This window comes from Chiloscyllium plagiosum, chromosome 15, assembly GCF_004010195.1.
Source record: "Chiloscyllium plagiosum isolate BGI_BamShark_2017 chromosome 15, ASM401019v2, whole genome shotgun sequence".
Taxonomy (NCBI): domain Eukaryota; kingdom Metazoa; phylum Chordata; class Chondrichthyes; order Orectolobiformes; family Hemiscylliidae; genus Chiloscyllium; species Chiloscyllium plagiosum.
This window is the reverse complement of record NC_057724.1, coordinates 9,785,893-9,809,741: the sequence shown is the minus strand read 5'-3', so window position 1 is coordinate 9,809,741 and position 23,849 is coordinate 9,785,893. Positions and strand designations below refer to the sequence as shown.

The window sequence follows — 23,849 nt, the reverse complement described above, 5'->3', positions numbered from 1 at the left end:
CTGATTTGCCATACCAAAATGCAGCTCCTCATATTTATCTAGATTAAACTCCATCTGCCAGTCCTTGGCCCATCGGCCCATCTGATCAAGGTCCCATTGTACTTCACTGCCCAGTACACCTCTAATTTTGGTGTTATCTGCAAACTTACTAACTATACCTCCTATATTCACATCCAAATCATTTATATAAATGATCAAAAAAAACAGTGGACCCAGCACTGATCCTTGTGGTACTCCACTAGTCACAGGCCTCCAGTCTGAAAAACAACCCTCCATGGCCACTGCCCTCTGTCTCCTACCTTCAAGCCAGTTCTGTATCCAAGTGGCTAGTTCTCCCTGTATTCCATTTGATCTAACCTTGTTTACCAGTCGACCATACGAACCTTGTCAAACACTTTGCTGAACTCCTTATAGAGAGTGTCCACAACTCTGCTTTCATCAGTCCTCTTCATCACTTCTTTTAAAAACTCAGTCAAGTTAGTGAGACATGATTTCCCACACACAAAGGCATGCCGACTATCCCTAACCAGTCCTTGCCTTTCCAAATACATGTAAAGCCTGTCCCTGAGAATTCCCTGCTAATGTCAGGCTTACTGGTTTGTAGTTCCCTGGCTTTTCCTTACCATCTTTCTTAAATAATGGCACCACATTAACCAATTCCAGTCTTCCTTTTCTTTGGAAACCTCCATGTTCCTTAGAAACTGGGCCGACCAATCATTTTTCTCCATCTCCATTTCGGCAGATTACATGAAGATGCTGGGAATATGGTTTGGAGGGGCTGGGACACCCAACAAACCTGGGAGGAGCATATCGCCAAGGTGAGGCAGAAACCAGGCTCTTGGGAGCACCACTCCCTCTCCATTACGGGTAAAAACCTGAACATTAAGTGGAGGCCGTCTCTCAGTTGTTGTGCATGGCCCAGGTCTGGCCCATTCCCAGAACTCTCCATTTCATCTGGACGTTTAAGGTGGACTATGTCTATAGGGACACCACATGAAAAACTCTGGATAACGGGGGAGAGGAACATATCCAAAGCCACCGTTATCCTGATGGTCACCATTGTGTGTGGCTGCATCAAGCTTTGCGAAGACCCTGGGTACGCAAACACCAAGTGTCACTGCCATAGAATATCATAGAATCTCTACAGTGTGGAAACAAGCCATTTGGCCCAACAAGTCCATACTGACCCTCTGAAGAGCTAACCCACCCAGATTCAACCCTTACCCTATTTCTCCACATTTCCCCTGACTAATGCACCTAATCTACACCTAACACTACAGGTAATTTAGCATGGCCAATTCACCTAACCTGCACATCTTTCGACTGTGGGAGGAACCCAGTGCACCCGGAGGAAATCCACGCAGACACAGGGAGAATGTGCAAATTCCGGAGTTTCGAAGATGATCAGATACCGTTATAGCTCCGACCATAAACGATTCCAACTAGCGATCCGGCAGCATTACTCCCATGACCCAGCGAGCAGCTTCCATGGAACAAAAGTCTTTGGGTTCCGGGGGCAGTATGGTTGCAAAGCTGAAATGTAAAGGAATTGATGGAGGGGCACCACCAGGAGAGGAGCCTGTAGCTTATTATGACTCAGCATGGGAAACCTTAGATAAAATCAAATTACTGTGGATGCTGGAATCTGAAACCGAAAGAGAAAATGCTGGAAAATCTCAGCAGGTCTGGCAGAATCTGTAAGAAGAGAAAAGAGCTGACGTTTCGAGTCTAACTGACCGTTTGTCAAAGCTTTGACAAACGGTCAGTTAGACTCGAAACGTCAGCTCTTTTCTTTCCTTACAGATGCTGCCAGACCTGCTGAGATTTTCCAGTATTTTCTCTTTTGATGGGAAACCTTACCCCTCTTTCTCGATTCTGTGGGTGGTGGTGCTTGGCTGTTCTTAGTTGGTGGAGCAATTTGTCACTATGTACTGGGGTTCTACCTGTCCCAGAGGTTGTGAAGGATGGATCTGGGCTTGTTGCCATGGAACACTCACGAGTAGTTGGACCATTCCATATCACCTGTCCTTCGTGGAGATAGTTGCAAAAAAAAACACCGTCAACCACAAGTCCATCAGGACGTAGTCAGCATGTAGCATCCTCAAGACCCTGTGGGAAAAGGAGAGGGTGGATCCTGCCAGGCTGTTCCTGAGCAGACTGTCAAAGTCTTTTGACAAAATATCTCTTCACCAGAACTTGCCAGCAAGCACCAAGACATCACTTGGCTGGTGGTGCAACAGGCACTACCTGTGAGATCCTTCATGTAGACCAGGACTCACTGCGCTTCCACACACTGCTCTCGAAGTGACTGCAGGCGGGTAGAGACTGTCACCCGTCTCCTTCTGGGATGTGCCTTTACAAAGGAAGTCTGGAGGATGATGCAATGTTTTTTGTTGAGATGCGTGCCGAGCAGCTCTATCACGCGGGACTCTGTGCTTCACAATCTGTTCCCTAGCATGTACACCGAGACAAACAGTGACTGAGCCTGGAGGACCATCAACTCGGTGAAAGACGCTCTTTGGTCTGCCTGAAATTTGTTGGTCTTCCAGAACAAGGCAATGACCTTGACCGGCTGCCGCAGACTGGAACATTCCAAGGTCCAGGACCACGTGCTGAAGGACACATTCAAGCTTGGACCAGCTGTTGCCAAGGCACAGTGGGGAAAGACTACCATCTAAGGTCTTTCAGTTGAAGTTAAATGTGGGCCCATTCAATTATCAGACCCTCCCAGACTGCACACATATCGAAATATAGTCTTGTACAAGTAAGAGACGCCATTGGTTTGTTTATTGAATAGAGTCAAACTCCATTGTTTGTTTGTTCCTCCATATGCCATTGTGCCAAATCAAACTGCTTAAGTGTACATAAAGATATGTGTGTACATAAAGATATTTTTTCCAAATAAAGTATATTTTTGAGATGAAAATAGCAAGCAACATTTGCAAGCACATCAGCTCTTGCTGTCTGTTCACACAACGTGAAAGTCTGAGTGCAGGCAAGTGCAGTTTACAGTGATTCTCTCCAGAAGACTTAGTAATTTTGATGTAGACAGCGGAAGTGTTCCATTTGAAATTCGCCTCCTTATACTTCCGTCAATTGTGTTGAGTTTATAATGTTTAGCACCAGAGAGGGTCTGGTACCTGATTTAGTTATGCAGGTTGATGCCTTGATTAAATTACAAATAGGGAATTTTCAGTCAAATTACTTCATTTGAAAAACATCTCCATACTCTTCAAATATTGTCACCCTTCAGGGACAGTGTATGTATTATAAATACAGTCAGACTCCAGGGACACCCTGAAATTACTAACACAGTCCAAGGGACTCCATACAAAGTTCTGACACACTGTTGGGATCGTCCTTATATATTGCCATGGCTGCAGCAGCTTCCTCCACAGAGTGGTAAACTACAGGGAATCTCCTGGAAATCATGGCTCAATTTCATCAGTTGCATCTAAATAGTAACTTGCTTCTGCATGCAAATTGGAAATACTAACACTCTGTCTCACACGACTCAGGTATCTGGAGGTCTCCTCCTTATTTAAATGCTCCAAGAGGCCACTGAAAAAAGTACAAACAAGTAAACACCTGCACACATTCACAGAAGATTGCTGAATGTTTGCAAACTTTTTTTTCCTAATTTCCAGAATGCTGTGCCTGTTAACTAAAGCAAAGCAATCTAGTTATTGTAGAAATGGGAGACTAGTTAGCAAGGTTAGGTCTCATGGAATACAGGGAGAACTAGCCATTTGGTTACAGAACTGGCTTGAAGACAGAGGGTGGTGGTGGAGGGTTGCTTTTCACACTGGAGGTCTATGGCCAGTGGAGTGCCACAAGGTGCTGGGTTCACTACTTTTCATCATTTATATAAATATACAAATGATTTGGATGTGAACATAGGAGGTGTAGTTAGTACGTTTACAGATGACACCAAAATTGGAGGTGTAGTGGACAGCGAAGAAGGTTACCTCAGATTACAACAGGATCTTGATCAGATGGGCAAATGGGTTGAGAAGTGGCAGATGGAGTTTAATTTAGATAAATGCGAGGTGCTGCATTTTGGAAAAGCAGATCAGAGCAGGACTTATACACTTAATGGTAAGGTGCTGGGAACTGTTGCAGAACAAAGAGACCTTGGAATTCAGGCTGATAGTTCCTTGAAAGCAGCATCACAGGTAGCTAGGACAGTGAAGAAGGTGTTTGGTATGCTTTCCTGTATTGGTCAGAATGTTGAGTAGAAGAGTTGGGAGGACATGTTGTGGCTGTACAGGACATTGGTTAGGCCACTGTTGGAAATTTGCATGTAATTTGGGTCTCCTTCCTATTGGAAAGATGTTGTGAAACTTGAAAGGGTTCAGAAAAGATTTACAAGGACGTTGCCAGGGTTGGAGGATTTGAGCTACAGGGAGAGACTGAATAGGCTGGGGCTGTTTTCCCTGGAGCGTTAGAGATTGAAGGGTGACCTTACAGAGGTTTATAAAACCATGTGGGGCAAGGATACGATTAGTAGACAAGTTGAACAAGTTGAACTGAAGGATTAAATTAGATTAGATTTGGGCAGCATGCTGGCACAGTGGTTAGCACTGCTGCCTCACAGCGCCAGAAACCCAGTTTCAATTCCCGCCTCAGGCGACTGTCTGTGTGGAGTTTATGCATTCTCTCCGTATCTATGTGGGTTTCCTCCAAGTGCTCCAGTTTACCTCCACAGTCCTAAGGTGTGCAGGTTAAGTGGATTGGCCATGGGAAATACAGGGTTACAGGGATGGAAGAGGGTCTGGGTGGGGTTCTCTTTGGAGAGTCAGTGTTTACTTGATGGGCTGAATGACCTGCTTCCACACTGTAGGGAGTGTATGATTCTATGAACATTGTCTTCCTCGCTCTGTTCAGTTACCCTATGATCTTTGTATGGTATGATCGGCCTGTGCTTAGCAAAACAAAGCTTTTCACTGTACTTAGGTACGTGTGACAATAATAAATCAAATCGAACCAAGTTTGAGATGAGTTGAAATTTATGATGAATTGAGAATGGGTGGCTGATCGAGGGAGCATTGGAATAGGTGATTCTGGAGGTGACCTGGATCTGAATTTGAGGGGGTAGACATGTGATGCAATAAAGTAGGTAGTTTTATGACAGAGAAGATTTCAATTTGGAAAGTTGAAATAAAATTACAAGATTGTGAATAATCCAATCCATCTGAGATGGTGGCCATGGAGAAGTACTCAGAGCAGGGTTTGAGCTGGCAGCCAACGATAAAAGCTGCAGTCTTCCTTAGCTGGAGGAAACTGTAGATCACCCAGGGCTAGATGTCAGCCAAGCAGTGTGAAAGAACAAAAGTAGCAGAGTTGTCATGAGAGGAGTTGGAGAGGTAGGGATTTTGCCAAAGGGGTAGTGTGTAAATAGGAAAGAGGAGGAGGACAATGTTAGGCTGTTTGGACATTGAGGTTGGATTGATGGCACAGGAAGTGAAACCATTATTGGAGATGTTTTGGCTACAGTCAGATCTTCTATAGCGCAAAGGCCCACATTATAGAAAAATCACACTTGGAAAGAGCGCTTAAAGTGTTGTCAATGTAATCCCGTTACAGCTAACACACGTTTTAAAAGTTTGTGCTGTAAAAACAGTGTCCCCAGTTCATCAATCGCATTCGAGTGAATTCACGTTGATGAAACCACATTATATCCCAACAATTAAGGAGAGCCAGTGGGCAGAGTTGAGTATGGGAGCAATTACAAAAGAGAAAGAACCAGAAAAACTAAAAGGTCCAAAAATTGATAAATCTCCTGGCCTGGATGGGCTACATCCTAGAGTTCTGAGGGAGGAGGCTAAGGAAATAGTGGAGGCACTGACTGTGATCTTTCAAAAATCACTGGAGTCAGACAATTAGAAAATTGCTATTGTAACACCCTTGTTCAAGAAAAGATCAAGAGAAAAGATGGAAAATTATAGGCTGATTAGCCTAACCTCTGTTGTGGGTAAAATTCTAGAATCTAACGTTAAGGATGAGATTTCTAAATTCTTGGAAGTGCAGGGTTGGATTAGAACAAGTCAGCATGGGTTTAGTAAGGGGAGGTCATGCCTGACAAACCTGTTAGAATTCTTTGAAGAGATAACAAGTAGGTTAGACTAGGGAAACCCATTGGATGGTATCTATCTAGACTTCCCAAAGGCCTTTGATAAGGTGCCTCATGGGAGGCTGCTGAGTAAGATGAGGGCCCATGGTGTTCAAGGTGAGCTACTGACATGGATTAGAGTTTGGCTGTCTGACAAAAGGCAGAGAGTTGGGATAAAAGATTCTTTTTTGGAATGGCAGCTGGTGACAAGTGGTCTCCCGCAGGGTTCAGCGTTGTGGCCACAGCTGTTCACTTTATATATTAATGATCTGGACGAAGGGACTGGGGGCAATGTGGTGAAGTTCGCCGATGATACGAAGTTAGATGGACAGGCAGGCAGTACTGAGGGGAGGCTGCAGAAAGATTTAGACAGTTTAGGAGAGTGGTCCAAGAAATGGCTGATGAAATTCAACATGAGCAAATGCGAGGTCTTGCACTCTGGAAAAAAGAATACAGGCATGGTCTATTTTTTAAACAGTGAGAAAATTCCTAAAGCCAAAGTACAAAGGGATCTAGAAGTGCTAGTCAAGGATTCTCTAAAGGTTAATTTGCAGGTTGCGTCCGTGATTAAGAAAGCAAATGTAATGTTGTCATTTATCTCAAGAGGGCTGAAATATAAAAGCAGCGATGTGCTTCGGAGACTTTATAAAGCTCTAGTTAGGCCCATTTGGAATACTATATCCAAATCTGGGCCACACACCTCAGGAAGGACACACTGGCACTGGAGCATGTCCAGCAGAATTCACACAGATGATCCCTGGAATGGTAGGCCTAACAAATGATGATCGGCTGAGGATCCTGGGATTGTATTCATTAGAGTTTAGAAAGTTGAGGGGAGATCTAATAGAAACTTACAAGATAATGCATGGCTTAGAAAGGGTGGACGCTGGGAAGTTTTTTCCATTAGGTGGGCAAACTAGGACCATGGGCACAGCCTTAACATTAGAGGGGGTCAATTTAGAACAGAGATGAGGAGATATTTCTTCAGCCAGAGAGTGGTGGGCCTGTGGAATTCATTGCCACGGAGCACAATGGAGACTGGGACATTGGGTGTCTTCAAAGCTGAGATAGATAAATTCTTGATCTCACAAGGAATTAAGAGCTATGGGGAGAGTGGGGGTAAGTGGAATTGAAACCATGATTAAATGGCGGAGTGGACTCGATGGACTAATTGGCCTTGCTTCCACTCCCATGTCTCATGGTCTTTTAACAGAATGACCTGTACAATGGCATAGCATAAAATGGAAACAAACCAGGGTGGTCTCAACAAGTTTGACAAACATGAACATTGGTGGCAGATGTTCGGAGCTGACCACATCAAAGGCTCTGAAAGACAGAATGAGGGTTACACACTGTCATGGCAACAGACATAGTGATGATGTTTCAGACCTTTCTAGTGCTGTGGAGAGATGAACCAGGAGTTCCAAAAAGACTGGGTGCAGGTTTGTGAGGCAATAACACATTTCAAAGACTTTGGAGAAGAACAATGAGGCAGTAGTCGAAAGGACAGAGGGAGCAAGAGTAGATTTCTCAAGGAAGGGTTGTTGGTGCCAGGTTTGAAAGAGGGGAAGTGATCATTTAAACTTTCACTCGCATGGTGGCTAGGAAGGGAAGATGTGTGGTCACACTTTCATGGAAAAGACTCCGGAGATTAGGGGATGGGTCTCATGGAGACGGCAGGAGGGAATCTAGAGGATTAAAAGGGATCAGTGCTTGGGTAATAGGAATCTAGAGGAAGGATTAGCTTGGTGGGTAAGGTGAAAGGAGGAAACAGCTGGTATCAGTCTTGCCAGCAAAGAAATGTGTACACATTTTGTACATATTCGCAGGGAATGAGTGAGTGGTTTTCAAACTCTGGAGATGACTTTGCTGTCCAGAACGATCCTGGTGTAGTAGGCAACATGGCAGACAAGCAAGGTTCAATATTGCTTCATATGGCCCAGCCATATTCTGCTGGTGGATCACCCTTGTGGTGGTTAATTTGGACAGAGAAAGCGGCAATATTTTGCTAAAGAGAAAATCCTATTAAATGTTTTAAAGTGTGCCTTATGTGTTCTCCTGATTGAAGAACAAAGCAATGCAGCACAATTTCTCAGACATTGTGGGATTTTCCTCCCACTAGAAAGGATCTTGAATATTGTGTTGAAAATATCAAATGTATTTTGACTGTTTTAGTCCTTGCAAGTGAAGAATGGCTGGTAATTGCGAATGAAATCATTTGTAATTAATCCTGTGTGTGCTTTTTTATTCCCTTTGGCATCACTGATGCTTCTATAGGTGGATGAACCGATTGGGATTAGCTGCTATCGGGTATGCTCCTGATGATAAGGTTACCAGACCAGATGAAGGTGAGTGCCTGTGGTCCCAGCTGGGACTCTCTGCTATTTTTCACAAATGGGAACTAATGCTCGACAGTAACACTTTCTAATAGAAACCAGGCATGAAGGAATCACACAGAACGTGAAAAAGCCATGAAACATTAGGTTAGGCTCACTGGTTCTCACATGGGAATGCAGGCAGAATAAAGTAGAATTATTTATCAAATTCACTACGGAGGATTCTGGTCAAGGTTCATGAAGAGGAATAAGGTAAGATTTCTTCCCTTTTAGCTTTACTGCTGTTCCATTCTTTTCCTCATGGGTGGCATAGTGACTCAGTGGTTAGCACTGCTGCCTCACAGGACCAGGAAGCCAGGTTCGATTCTATCCTCAGGCCGTGTCTGTATGGAATTACACATTCTCTGTGTGGGTTTCCTCCCACAGTCTAAAGATGTGCAAGGTAGGTGGATTAGCCATGCTAAATTGCCCGTACTGTCCAGGGATGTGCAGGCTAGGTGGACTCGCCATGGGAAATGCAGGGTTACAGGTTGGGTTGGGTCTGGATGGGATGTTCATCAGAGGGTAGGTGTGGACTTGATGGGCCAAATGGCCTACTCCCACAGTGTAGGGATTCTACGATTCTCTGGGTGATCTTTGTCAACTAACCAACCTCATTTATTCAGATCTTGTCCTTGCTGATGTTTTGCTCGCTGAGCTCTAAAGCAAACTCTTGAGTTAAGGAAGTAGGACAAGTGAACACTTAATAAGTGCACCTAGAATACCTCTCTCAACATTTCAAAGCAGAAAGCCCCCAGTTTAGAATCAATGAAACTAGTCAGAATTTGATTTTGAATGTTTGAAGTGAATTTCAGAATCATTAAACACAGGGCAGACATTCACGAATAACGGAGGAATTCCCGTACTGCCCTTTTGTTTTGTTAGACTGGATGATTTTTCTCAGATTGTCTTTTGGATTTGGATAAGCAGTATTTGTTCTCCAAACCCAGTTGCCTAGAAAGGATTGTGGCTCCCATATTTACTCAGGGCAGGGAGGAGAGTGCACTGTGCTGGGGAGAGGATTTGGGGTTAAAAAAATGTCCTAATGTATGAAGATCCACAAAAACCTACAGCACAACAGTGTTTCTATTTTATTCAAGATATTTTCTGCTCAATAGCCCCTCAGACAGAAAGTTGGTTTGTCTGCTGAGTGGGACTTCTTTTTTAAATAGTGGGGTTTCATTAGCTACCCTGCGATCCACAGGAACTGCTCTGGGAATCTTGGAAGATGACCACCAATGCATCTTCTGTTTCAAGGACCATTTTCTTAAGTACTCAGGGATATAGATTATTGGGGTCTAGGGTTTTACCAGCCTTGAATCCAAAGATTTCCTGAGTTCCTCCCCCCCCCTCCCCAATTTATTTGGGGTGTTATTTTCAATCATAGAGTCCCTACAGTGAGTGTGGAAGCAGGCCATTTGGCTCATCAGGTACTGACCCTCCGAACAGCATCCCACACAGATCTGCCCCCTACTCTATCCATGTAGCCCCACATTCCCCATGGTCAATCCACCTAACCTGCCCATTCTCAGACTGTGGGGGGAAACCCACGCAGACACAGGGAGAATGTCCACACAGACAGTTACCTGAGGGTGGAATTGAACCTAGGTCGCTGGTACTGTGGGGCAGCGGTGCTAACCACTGAGCCAACATGTCATTGTCCTTTTTGATGACAGAGCCAAGTTTGCATTTGCAATCTCTTTGCTCCCCATTCTTCCTTATCCGTTTTTCTAACTGAAAAACTGTGCATTTGTGGACTCCCAAGACATCACCTATGTGTGCTTCCTGGAGACTGCTGCTGAACAACTTTGACTGCAAATGTTTGCTTCTGTAGGTGAATCATTAAAGGAATTACAATATATAGTGTTTTTTTCTTCAATCAATGAGAGTGTTTAGTTAAATTGTGATGTCATTGGGAGACGCACAACATCAGTATGGCTCCTGAGTCAGTCCAAGGTGAGTTGGAATGGAGGGAGAAGGGCAGAGGGTGTTGAATGTTGCATGCTTTGACATGAGTTGACACCAAATAGGCATAGGGGCTATAAACCACCTAGGTAACAGATATAGATGAACAGTTGGAATTGGGGCAATAAACCACCAGGGCAATGGACACAGGGAACAGTTGACATTGGGGTATGATGTACCATGAGGAGGGGGTGAGTAGGTGAAGGAGAATGGATTGATATGAGAGTTTTCAAGGGCTGTGAGAGATGGTTGGAGAGGCATAGGAGCTATAAGGGGCAATAATGATGAATAGAGGAGTGTAGTGTGGTATGAAGGGTATCAAGTAACAAATTGGCTTAGATGGGCAGAGGGAGGGGTTGTTAGGGATGGAGGCTGGAGGGATTTTGCAGCGCAGTGGCAGTGCAGGCAGGTGGACCTCACACCAACCCCCATCCACAGCCAGCAGCCTGCATTCTCGATCCAATGCTGTCACCTATTAAGAAACTCTGCTATCTCAGAATGAAAATTCAGCGTGTCCAAGGCACATTTTTCCCAGGTCTGGATAATGGAGCTGGAAAGTCTCTGCACTCCCAGTGCAGGATGAGGCTAGCATCACTTACATTGTGTTCCTGGGAGTCTCCCTGCAACATGTCAATGATCGCAGTGAACAACAACTTTCAAGTACACTCGGAAACTGAGAAATGTAGCAATTTCTGGTCACTGAAAATGATGAAAAGCTCATTATGAATGATCCCTTAGACAAACGCTGGGAAGTCTTTCAAAGACTCAACAGTGAAAATGTTAACAGTTCACCCCTAGTTCCCTCAGAGAATGTTTTCTTTCAGTTTAATGTTCATAAAAGTTACAGAACTTTAAACAACAAAAAAATGTATTAGACTACAGGCTCAACAATGTGCTGATGCGTGATGAATTATATAACCTGCTCCAGCCTGAAGCGGACAATCACAACTCGGTGTGTGCACCATGTCCAGAGGTGATTTCTGAACTGAATTGAAAGGCTAACAGAACCTATGTTATGGTTGTATGGGCAGAATGGTCACTTAGCATTTCAGTCATTGTTCCTGATCTTTCACAACTGACCTCCATTTAACAGTGCGAGGAAACTAGCTCCAAAATGATATTGTCCGCCTACACAGAGCCAATAACGCTATTATGAGCAGGAAGAGCAGTCCCAGAACTGAAAATGTCACCTCCATTTTCTTCCACACTTCCGATTTAACTTTGCAACAATAAGGAAAATTTAATCCATAAAATATCAATAATTAATTTTCATTGGTATGTGAGGTGAGAAATTGGTCTTTAGGGTTTTCCAAGGAAGGTAACAAAGCGACATTGGGATATTTGACGAAATACCAACACAGAAAGTATATCTAAGCTTTCATTTCTTTTCACTTTTGAAAAGTTAGTCATCAGAGCAGGAAACGGTTGTGACAAAGGCTTCTTGCCTTAGGCCATCATTTCAAGTCACAGCAAGAGATAAAATAATAAGGACCAAGGTTTGACAAATAGGCTTGTTTAAATTCAACACTGGAGAGAAAAAAATCTTTATGCTGAGGATTAAATTGGCTACAGAAGGGAATCTAGGCCGAAAAACCCATCGATCAAAGCCACAGCATTAATGCCTCACCCATGATCTCTGACAGGCTTAGATGACAGTCACTTAATATTATTCAAATAGTTGAGCTATTTGTGTGTGTGGTGCATCTCTTTGTGTCTACTCAAACCAACAGATCACAAGATGCTGTGAAGATTGCTATATCATAATGGATTCAAGTGCAGGAGCAGGATCAGTTGCTGCCTTGGTGAGATCACATGGGGAGGCAATGGCCTAGTGGAATTATTGCTGGACAGTGATCCAGATTACATTCTGAGGACCTGGGTTCAAAAACCACTATGGTAGATAGTGAAGTTTGAACTCAATAAATATCTGGAATTAAGAAACTAATGATGATCATGAATCGGTTGTTGGGAAATACCATCTGGTTCACTAATGTCCTTTAGGGAAGGAAGCTGCCATCCTTACCTGGTCTGGCCTCTATGTGACTCCAGACCCACAGTGATGTAGTTGACTCATAGCTGCCCTCTGGGCAATAAATGCTGTCTAGTCAGGACACCCTCATCCTGTGAATGAATGAAAAAATCTAGAGTATTGTATACTGTTTTGGTCTCCTTATCTGGAGAAGGATGTTTTGGCTATGGAGGGTGTGCAGTAAAGAATTACCAGACTGATTTCTGGGATGGCAGGACTGACATTTGAAGAGAGATTGGATCGGTTAGGACTACATTCACTGCAGTTTAGAAGAATGTGAGAGGAGTCACATAGAAATTATAACAGGACTAGACAGTATAAATGGAGGGAGGATGTACCTGATAATCAGAGAATCCAGAACCATGGATCACAATCCATGGATAAGAGTAGGCCATTAAGCCTGAACTGAGGAAAAATTTCTTCATACAGACAGTGGTGAGCCTGTGGGACTCACTGGCACAGAAAGCAGTTAAGGCTTTCGAACGTATTCAAGAAGGAGTTAAGTACGGTTCTTAGGGCTAAAGAGATCAAAGAGGCTGGGGGAGAAAGCGAGGACGAGGTACTGCAGATAGTGATCAGCCATGATGATGATATTGAATGGTGGAGCAGGCTCGAAAGGTCTACTCCTGCTCCTATTTTCTTTGGTTCTGTGTATCTATCATGGGTAGATGCCTGGGCCTTGAAATACAGGTGTTCCCAGATTTCCAATCCAACAGTGTCTTCTTCTAATCTGTGTACAGGCCACCTGTGTACTGTTACATGTATTCCCGATCAGAGCTGAGGAAGCTCCTGGGTCACATCCTCCAACCATGTTCAATGCAAAAACAAGCTGCCTGAGCAAAATCTGGGCCCTCTACCTCCTCACCACGTCCCTTGGTAATCTCAATCACGGTCCTTCCATCACAGAACCTGACAGATCGCAATAACACTCCACCTGAGTCTTGCATTCTATATTTTCAGCTTTTTCCATGTCAGAGATTAAAATGTTATTGGTACCATGGCTGTGTTTTGATTCGGGCATTGTTAATGTTGGGGGAAGGACAGAAATAGTCAGGGAGAAAAGGGGGCATCGTCTGCAGCATCAGTGAACGTTTCCTTTCTTCATCTGCAGGGGCACAGGGGATTATTGACTCGCACTGCATAACCTCCGTGCACTGTTCTGGCTGCTTGTCTGCTTGCACTAGTCACACCCATGGGATTACTGTAGTGGGTCTCCCAAGTATAAAGCTGCAGATTAGATAAATCAGTGCTATGGCTGCCCTGCTGTGCCTTACATAATGTGACTCCAGATAGATGACCATTGACCTATTGATTTCAATTTAGTCACAAATATTGGAGCCTGTTCATAGATGCACTTACTGCGTGAGCACTTCACACATCCACCCTAATTCCTCCCTCAGTTGTTTCAGAGAGGCGTCAATCTGCTGTAGTTCCTGGATAGTTGAAGGCTGAGCTGCCCCAATTGATATTCATCGGGACCTCTCAGGAATCCAAGTGCACCAACTTATACAGGAATTGTCTGGGAAGCTTAAACTTCTGATGGGCAATAATCCTGCATCTGGAACCCTCCGAGAATGTCCCCACCATTGACGTAGTCATAGGCTTCAGAAAATTCCAAACCACTGATGTGCACGTGCAGTTACCCTCAAAATGTCAAAAGTCATGTCAAACTCCAAGGTAACTGTACAGCTGACACCCTCTGACTGACCAACACCCCAACACTCTGTCTCCTGAGCTCCCCCTCATCACCCAGCTACTCTTCCGTCCCCTCCCATCAGAATACCCCCCATACCTGTCAAAAGCATCCAACTTTTGGGTGGGCGGCACGGTGGCACAGTGGTTAGCACTGCTGCCTCACAGCGCCAGAGATCTACACTACACTCATCCACCCATCTACCACCCTATCCGGCTCACCAACTTTCACCTGCCCCCTCATCCATCAGCCACTCCAACCCCCTCACCTACCTACTACCCTATCCTCCTCACCCATCTGCCATCCTAACCCCTCACACATGATCTACCTTACATTTGCAACTACTTGCTACTCCATCCACCTGTCTCCTTATACCCAATCCTCTTTACCCACCTTCCATCCTACCTCACCTCACCCACCCTGCCACTCTAAGCCTTCACCAGTGATCACCTTTTTCCTTGGCTTCTCAAAGAGGCTTTGGGACCAGTAAATCCTACCCATGGCAGAATAGGGCAAGTAGAGTCTTGAAAAGAGACAATGGCTTGGATTGCCACACATACCATGAGGGTGCATGTGACTTAAACTATGGTCTGCATGTGACTTAAACTATGGAAATCCTGGCCAAAAATGCAGAACTCTACCAGAATGTAACATATTGGGGCAGAGTGGCATTGTGGTAATGATGAATAATTAAGATCCCCATAGTAATGTTCTGGGGACACGGGCTCCCACTATGGGCAGGTTATGAAGTCTGAACTCAATAGACATGCAGAATGAAAGACTAGTCTGATGGTGACCATATAACCACTGTCCATTGTTGTAAAATCCCATCTGGCTCACTAATGTCCTTTATATAAGGAAATTTCCCATCCTTCTCTGGTCTGCTCCACACGTGACACTAGATGCACAGCAATGCAGTTGAGTCTTAACTGTTGTGTGTGTAGCTAGGGATGGGCAATAAATGTTGACCAGCCAACATTGAACAACTTAAACATCAAACAGGTGGGTTGTAACTCCTTCGAAGTTTTGGTTCAATAAGTTACACAAATGAGTGGAGGATGTCACAAGTGAATGAAGGCTGAATGAATCGTTGGGCAAATCTATAGCAAATGAAGGTCAGTGTTAGGAAGTATGAGTTTATCTACTCTGGATTGAAGAATAATAACTTGGAACTCTTTAGGAATGGTGAGGTGTGAAGAACTGTGAGAAAGGCATTTGCCATTTGCATTTTCACCACCTACTGCACCTCCAATGCTTATTTTCAGTCACTGATGGATGAGGACACCCAGGTCTTATTGCACCTCATTCTTTCCCAATTTATTGCCTTTGAGATAATAATCTGCCTTACTATTTTTGCTACCAAAGTGGGTAGTCCGTAGATTTATCCACATTATACTGTATCTGCCATATAGACCACTCTATCCATTGGAATGAATCACATTGAAGCATCTCTGCACCATCCTCACTCTTTACCCTCACACCCAGAATTGTGTTATCCTGAGCAGGGACCGGATTTTTAGCAAACGTTTATATTGGAGCAAGTGCGCACAGCGTTCAAATCTCAAATTCATACTCAGTACCTACAGCTTCCGACTGTAATAATGAGACAAACTATGGACATTCTTTCCCTTGTGTTTGAAGGATTTGATTCTTCGTTGATTATGTAGCCTTAGTTGGTTACCAGTAAGGATCTTGGGTAATCTCTCCAGGCTAAGTAAGAGCGGAATAATTTTCTTTTGTACTCATTAATCAAGAGTGACGCAGTGACTAATCACATTCTGGGAGATTGCAGCTTTGATATTAACAGGGATGAGTTGTGCAGGATGGGTTGGGTAGGATGGGTTGGGTAGGATGGGTTGGGTAGGATGGGTTGTGCAGGATGGGTTGGGTAGGATGGGTTGTGCAGGATGGGTTGTGCAGGATGGATTGGGTAGGATGGGTTGTGCAGGATGGGTTGTGCAGGATGGGTTGTGCAGGATGGGTTGGGCAGATTGCAGTTGCAAAGTTTCAGAAAACAAAAGGAGGAAGCTTTCATATTTTGTCACGAGCTGTGGAGTTTTGGAAACCACACAAAATGCATCATCTGGCCTTGACAAGGTCTCCATCCAGAGGTCAGCCTGATTGATATGCATAGCTTTCAGTCTGGTGGGGAGCAGGCTGCTGCCCCAGCTAGGCCTGATCTCCAAACCCAGTGTACATGTCCATCCCCAGTAATAGACGGAAATCTTTGTGTGGGGCAGGGATCTAGGAAGGAGGCTTTGAGGCCTGTGCAACACGTCTGTTCCTCCTAAGCCCCCCCGTAGTATCACAAAGGCACTTACTTTCTCTTCAAAACACCTCTCTTCAGCTGCCATTTCTCCTCAAGCCTGAGAAACATAACCAGCTGCTGTAAAGCAGGTTATATCAAAAGGTACCAGTCTTGTTAAAGCATCTAAAATGCAACCTATCTCCTGGGAGAGGGTTGATTTCCTGTGCCTTTCCTGTCTCTCTAAAACCACAGTGGCTCAGTGGTTAGCACTGCTGCCTTACAGCGCCAGGGACCCAGGTTCGATTCCAGTCTTGGGTGACTGTGTGGCGTTTGCACGTTCTCCCCGTGTCTGCTTGGTTTCCTCTGCATGCTCTGGTTTCCTCCCACAGTCCAAAGATGTGCAGGTCAGGTGAATTGGCCATTCTAAACTGCCCATAGTGTTAGGTGCTTTAGTCAGAGGGAAATGGGTCTGGGTGGTTTCTCTTCGGAGGGTTGGTGTGGACTTGTTGGGCCGAAGGACCTATTTGCACACTGAAGATAATCTAATCTTTAAAAAACCCAGGGTATCTGCAGGTTGGAGTCAGGTTTCCCAAGTACTAGGAACTCTTCCCAATATATCCACATGGTCACTCTTGATGCTCCATATCTTTAAATGGCTGGCATAAAGTGGATCGATGCTGGTTTCACTGTTGTTCATCATTTATAGGTATGATTCGAATGAGAATATAGAAGGCCTGGTTAGTAAGTTTGCAGATGATACCAAAATTGGTGGTGTAGTGGACAGTGAAGAACATTATCTAAGAGCACAATGGGATCTTGATCAACTGAGCCAGTGGGCTGAGGAACGGCAAATGGAGTTTAATGCAGATAAATGTAAGGTGTTGCATTTTGGTAAGACAAACCAGGGCAGGACTTACACAGTTAATGGTAAGGCCCTGGAGAGTGTTGTAGAACAAACAGACCAGTAGTTCAGGTACATAGTTCCTCGGAAATTGCATTGCCGGTAGCCAGGGTGGTAAAGAAGGTATTTGGCATGTTTGCTTTCATCAGTCAGAGCACTGAATACATGAATTGGGATGTCATGTTACAGTTATGTAAGACATTGCTGGGGCCACATTTAGTGTGTTGCCTTCAATTCTCATCGCTCTGCTCTAGGAAGCATGTTATTGAGCTGGAAAGAGTACAAAAAAGATTTCCAAGGGTGTTACTGAGAATGGAAAGTTTGCGTTACAAGGAGAGGTTGGGTAGGCCGGGACTTTTTTCCCTGGAGTGCCGGAGGCTGAGGAGTGACCTCATAGAGTTTTATAAAATCATGAGGAACTTAGGTAAATAGCCAAGCTCGTATACCCAGGGTAGGGGAGTCCAAAACTAGGTTTAAGATGAGAGGGGAAAGAATTAAAAAGGGATCTTAGGGGCAACCTTCCCACACACAGGGTGGTGTGTGTATGAGTCGAGCTGCCAGAGAAGTGGTAGAGGTGGGTATATTTGCAACATTTAAAAGACATTTGGACCATACATGGATAGGAAAGAATTAGAGGGATATGGGCCAAATCTGGGCAAATGGGACTATTTTTGTTCAGGAATCCTTGATAGCATGGATGAGTTAGGCTGAAGGGCCTGTTTCCGTGCTGCATGCCTCTAGGACTCTCATTATCAGCTCCAATAGGGCTGTTCGAAAAGATTTTAAGTCAGCAGTGTTTTACAATGAGGTCTTTTTGTTTTTCTTCAGACTACTGGAGTGAAAGTGACCAAGAGGATGCTAATGATGCTTTAACAGTAAAAGCAGAGGGCCATTCAGCAGTGTGTGACACATACCCCCGGGCACCATCAGTAAGTATCTTAATGCAGCCTTGCTAGTTATGTTGGTAGTTTTTGTAGACAAATAGCTCCAGCGATGTTCATCAGCACGTTACTGGGTTGTTAGGCTAGATTCGGGGCTGAAGTCTTGGAGTGGGTGTTGAATGCACTTAGAGATGAGTGTTCCACTGCCTGAACCATGTTCGAGTCACTTGAGAAATACAGCATTAACCACCTATTTTTAAATGAATGGAAGCTTCCCCTCAGATAGCAGACAGAGGGCTTTCTCTAACATAGTTGGCAAAAAGAAATGAAAAGAAATTTATTTTACAAAGCGGCACGGTGGCTCAGTGGTTAGCACTGCTGCCTCACAGCGCCAGGGATCCGGGTTCAATTCCCACCTCGGGCAACTGTCTGTGGGTTTCCTCCGGGTGCTCCGGTTTCCTCCCACAGTCCAAAGATATGCAAGTTAGGTGAATTGGCCATGCTAAATTGCCCATAGTGTTAGGTGCAGGGGTGAATGTAGGGGAATGGGTCTGGGTGCGGTTGCTGTTCGGAGGGTCTTGTTGGGCCGAAGGGCCTGTTTCCACACTGTAGTGAACCTAATCTAATCAAAGCGAACTATGATCTGGGATGGACTGCCTAAAAGGATAATAGTAATACATTCAACTGTAACCTTTAAGTGGAATTTGGATAAGTACTTGAAATGGGAATATACAGGGCACTGTGAGAGGAGTAAGGGAGTTTGACCAATTAGATAGCTCTTTCAAAGAATCAACACAGGTGATATGGGCCAAATGGCCTCCGTCTGTGCTATGTTTTGCTTTGATTCCTACGCAAAAATTGCAATTTATGTACGTAGTGCCTCAAATAACATGGTAAGCCATCTTAAGGAACTTTTAAGTGTAGTTCAGCAAACAATATGTGTAATTGAGTCACATGTTAGAACAGATGACCAAAGCACTGGCCAAAAAGAGATAGATTTTAGCAAAATTCTTAAAGGAGGTGTTGTGAGTAAATTACCACAAGCTATCTTTAATTTGGCTCAATATTAAGAATTCTCACAATCAAGTAATTATTTAAACTTTATTGTATATAGCAACCAAAATAGAACCCCTCAAGATAGTAGGTTAAGTCTCACAACTCAACTTGGCTGTTACCCGATTATTGGTGGAATTTAGCTACAATTCGGGCCAACAGTGTCGTCTCTCAACATGTCCAGGGTTCTGTTCTTGTGTAGTGTTCTTTTCCGGAGTTCTGTCCCCTCAAGGAATCCTGGAATTGAATTTTTATACAATCTTCCATCCTTCAAGTTTGTGGTGTGACGTTATTGAACCCTTTAGATTCTTTCATCCAAAATAATGCAAGTCTACAACTTGTCTTGGGCTCAGAGGTTCCTGTTCCTTGTTACATTTGGCATTGACTGTTTATTTGAAGACACAACGGTCCTGCAATCAATTCCTAAATCTTTCTGCAGGGCAATCAGTTGTCCCTGTTGCATAAGGCAGCCAGTTATCAAGGGAGGGAGTTAGGGGAGATGATAACCCAGTGGTGTTATCACTGGAGTATTATTCCAGAGACTATTAATCCAGAGACCCAGGTAATGTTCTGGGGACCTGGGTTTGAATCCTCGCCATGGCAGGTGATGGAATCTGAATTCAATAAAAATCCAGAATTAGGAGTTTAATGATGACAATGAATCTATTGTCAATTATCAGAAAACCCCATCTGGTGCACTAATGTCCTTTAGAGAAGGAAACTTCCACCTTTACCTGGTCTGGCCTACATATGACTCCAGACCCACAGCAATGTGGTTGACTCTCCACTGCTCTCTGGGCAATTAGGGATGGGCAATAAATGCTGGCCTGGCCAATGACACCCTCATTCTATGAAAGACGATAAATAATTTTTAAAGAAAGCTTTTTTCATCTAACTTAAACTTCTTCTTCTCCCGGACATGACTAATTGCTTTCAATTCCTGTATAAATTTGTCCTTGTCCCCTCACAGCTATTCCAGACAGAGGTATTGCTGCTTCTTTCAATTTGTGAACAGTTATTAAAGTTCTGATGCTTACATTATCACAGAGGAGAGATAGTTAGAAAGGTGGAGAGGCTTCGAAATGGAATTTCAATGCTGAGGGCCCCAAGAGTTGTTAATGAGATATGAAGAATCTCACAGAGGTGGAAGAGAGCAGAAATCTGAGGGAGGCAGGGCTGGACGATGTTGCAGAGTTACAAATGTTAGTTGTCTATTTATTAAAATTGCAAATATCAGTTTTCAATCTTATCATTATAAAAATACATAAGGCCATTGCTGATAATTGTCAGTAACTACAGAGGTGTTGCCTCTGACTTTTTTCTATAGGTTAACTCTTCGAGTCCCTACCCAGAACCTAAGCACGGACGACATTTCTCAAGTGAGTCAACATATTCACATTCATCTGCTGAGGACTCACGGCACGATGCATCAGGAAGTACCCATTCGTCTGGCTGTAGATCTTCCTACAGAGAGAGGCGGTCATGGCAGGATCTGATTGAAACCCCGCTAACCAGCTCAGGGTTGCACTTCCTGCAGACTGTCCCGCTGGAAACGGATTATCTCGCCGGCAGAACAGGACTAATGTCACCCGAGAGGAGACGGCAGGCAACGTTACCTGTGCAGAGACGCCACAACCATGACCGTGATGGGCCTTTTCCATTGGTGGAGTGTGAGCGGGGACCTGGGTCTCACAGTAGAGGATGTAAACAACGCAGTCAGAGTCTCCCGAGGAATAGGGAAGCAAGAATGAAAGGACACACGCTCCCTCCTGGACTCGCTGAGGAGAGGTCCGAAGATGATGAGATCCAATGTATCAAGCAAAATGGTGGAAATAAACAAGGTTGGTGTGCCAATATTTTTAATAGAGCCTATTATGTCTGGATAGAGTGATTAAGTGATTAGAGAATATTGTATGTGACTGGAATTCATTTCATTGAAGAAGAAACTTGCTCTTCTTATATCACCTTGCACATTCTCAAGATGCTCCCATAAGACAGGGCAGGCAATGACTTGCTTTTGCAGTGATGTCCTTGTTGTTGCACAGACACATTGTCAGGTCCCAGAAACAACAGATGGGAAGAGTGATCAGTTAAGCAGTTTTGGTGCCTTTGGTTGAGAGAGAAATGATGGACAAAACACTGAATAATCTTGCTCTTTGATCTTGTTCCAATAGCAATCTGATCAGGCATACGGCCTTGAATTCATGTCTTACCCAAATGACAGAACTGGGGCGCCCTCCTCTGTATAGGAGTGAAGTGTCAACTAGATTACAATATGAAAGTCAAACTCAGCTCCTTGTACCCAAGAATCTTGTGCCTCAGAAGGGGATCACCACTGAGCCACGTTAAGAAAAACTAAAAAAAAGGCAATCACCAAATCAGGAGGAACTGTTAAATTCCCTTCACATTGTGAAGCCCATTTTGTCTTCAATACTGAGTGTCTGGTTTATACAGACAAGCCATTTTCTCTCAGTATCTCGTAAGGTAATAGACAAACTCATAAAAATCAAGGCATTTTGTATAAAAATTATGAGTTACTTTTTATTTACAAACATAAGTGGGTATAGTTTGTCAATTGGTTTTTAAATGGCATGAGTCTTATTAAAGCTCTACCTGAAACTCTACACAGAAACTATATTACTGCTTTTTCTTGCTTTATAATAAACCTTTAAATAATTCCTAAATGTGTGATAAAAGACAATCTGTCCTTCCACTACAGCTGAAACAGGTGCCTTCTTATAGGACAAAAACGTAACTTACTTGTCCAAGTTTAACACATTCACAGATTAAAAGTATGTTTATCTATTGTGGAGTAACTCTTAGCACCTTCAAGTTATGATAGTGAATGACAAATTAAGACAGACATACGATAAATAACTGGCAGGTAAAGATACTCTGTCTCATTCAAGCGGTCTCGCGTAAGTGCACGTATACTTGCCATTGTAAAATAGAGGAAGTTGTGTGGATCAATAGGTAATGCAGTGTTTCAGAGCCAGAATCTCTGGTATCAGGACCTACTTGTTGGTCTCGAAAGGAATATTTTAGTTGTGGTCCTTCTGAAGGAGAAGGCAAAGTCCCTGTGAAGATACAAAACAAATCTGTAAAACATAATTTTTTTTCAATGATTGGTCTTATTGTTCACTTACAATATCTTGAAACAAGTTCATCTAACAAATAACCAAGTCTGATGAGAGATACCAAGCGAGCAGTACAACTGTCCTGCTCTGCTAGTGCCAAGAATTGCCATTTGAGTTTCACCATTATTCCTCATGCAGGGACACACCTCAAAGTGCTTCACTTTAAGAATATTAAAGAATAGATACTGAGCAATCAGGGCAAGTTTAAAAATAAAGTTGAGATTTGGGAAGGAAAGGTAGAAAAATGCTTCTGTTTTATTTTTAAACACAGAGAGGGGCGTGAGACTGAACAACAAGGGCAATGTGAGGCACCATCCTGTTGAAGAAGGGAAAAAGAGCAAGAGGCATTGTCATTGGAGTGGAAAGGTCATGCAGGAATTTGAAAATTAGGCTAAAAGTTAATTCATTTCCATTAGGCCCAGATCAAGGGAGCAAAAGCCACTTTGGGATGTGGCCCTGTATGAGGAATCATGGTGAAAGGCAAATTGTCAACTCATGGCACTAACAAAGAGCACAGTCGTACTGCTCACTTGATACCTCTCATCAGAATTGGTCATTTGTTATATGTAATTGTTTCAAGATATTATAAGTGAACAATAAGACCAATCATTGAAAAGTTTATGTTTTACAGGTTTGTTTTGTATCTCTACAGGGACTTCGCTTTCTCATTTGGGGAACAGTGAGGGAGTATTAGAAGGAGTACACTTCAAATGTTCCTTCTGTGACTAAAACGTCCCGCAGGTCTTGAACCCAGAAATCCTGGCGCTGAAACAGGGCACTGCCTACTGAACTACACAACCTCCTCTATTTTACAATGGGGAATATATGTGCACTTATGCGAGACAGGCTAAATGGGACAGAGTATCTTTACCTGCCAGTATTTATCATATGTCTATCTTAGCTAGCCAGTGGCCATCAAACTCATAGTGTTTAGCCATTGTTCCCTTGGGATGCAAACATCAAAAATAAGAGCAGAAATGGACCATTTCGCCCTTTGAGTCTAATCTGACATTCAGTATGGATGTGGTTGATTGGTTTTTTTTTGGAATTCCCATTTATCCTTGACGACCTTTGACTTCCCTACCAAACAAGAATCTAGCTACAGCTGTCTTAAAAATACTCAATGAGCCCTATTTTCACTGCCTTAAGAGGCAGAGAGTTTCAAAGTCCTATAATACTCTGACAGAATAAAATTCTCCTCGTCTCTGTCCTTAAAGAGTGAACCGTAATTTTAAAATAGTTCCTCATAGTTCTGGACTGGCCCACAATTAAGCATCCAGTTCTTACACACTTTAATCAAGTCACCTCACAGTCTTCTAAACTCCAATGGAGACAAACCCAGCCTATGCAGCCAATCCTCATAATACACTTATTGCATGTATCAATGTAGTAAACTTCCTCAGAATTGCCTCCAATGCAAATACATCCTTTCTTAAATAGGGATGCCAAAACTGT

The 23,849-nt window shown here is 43.6% G+C and overlaps 1 protein-coding gene across 2 annotated transcripts in view; it reads left to right on the top strand.

Moving 5' to 3' along the window:
* The window catches only part of si:ch211-26b3.4 (connector enhancer of kinase suppressor of ras 2), a 576,848-nt gene that overhangs the window by 535,207 nt on the left and 17,792 nt on the right, over positions 1–23,849 (top strand). For both annotated transcript variants that reach the window (XM_043704404.1, XM_043704405.1), the window contains exons 19-21: positions 8,390–8,460; positions 18,152–18,252; positions 20,585–21,098. In XM_043704404.1, the coding sequence (XP_043560339.1) occupies positions 8,390–8,460; positions 18,152–18,252; positions 20,585–21,098 (686 nt within the window). The remainder of the gene's footprint in view (positions 1–8,389; positions 8,461–18,151; positions 18,253–20,584; positions 21,099–23,849) is intronic.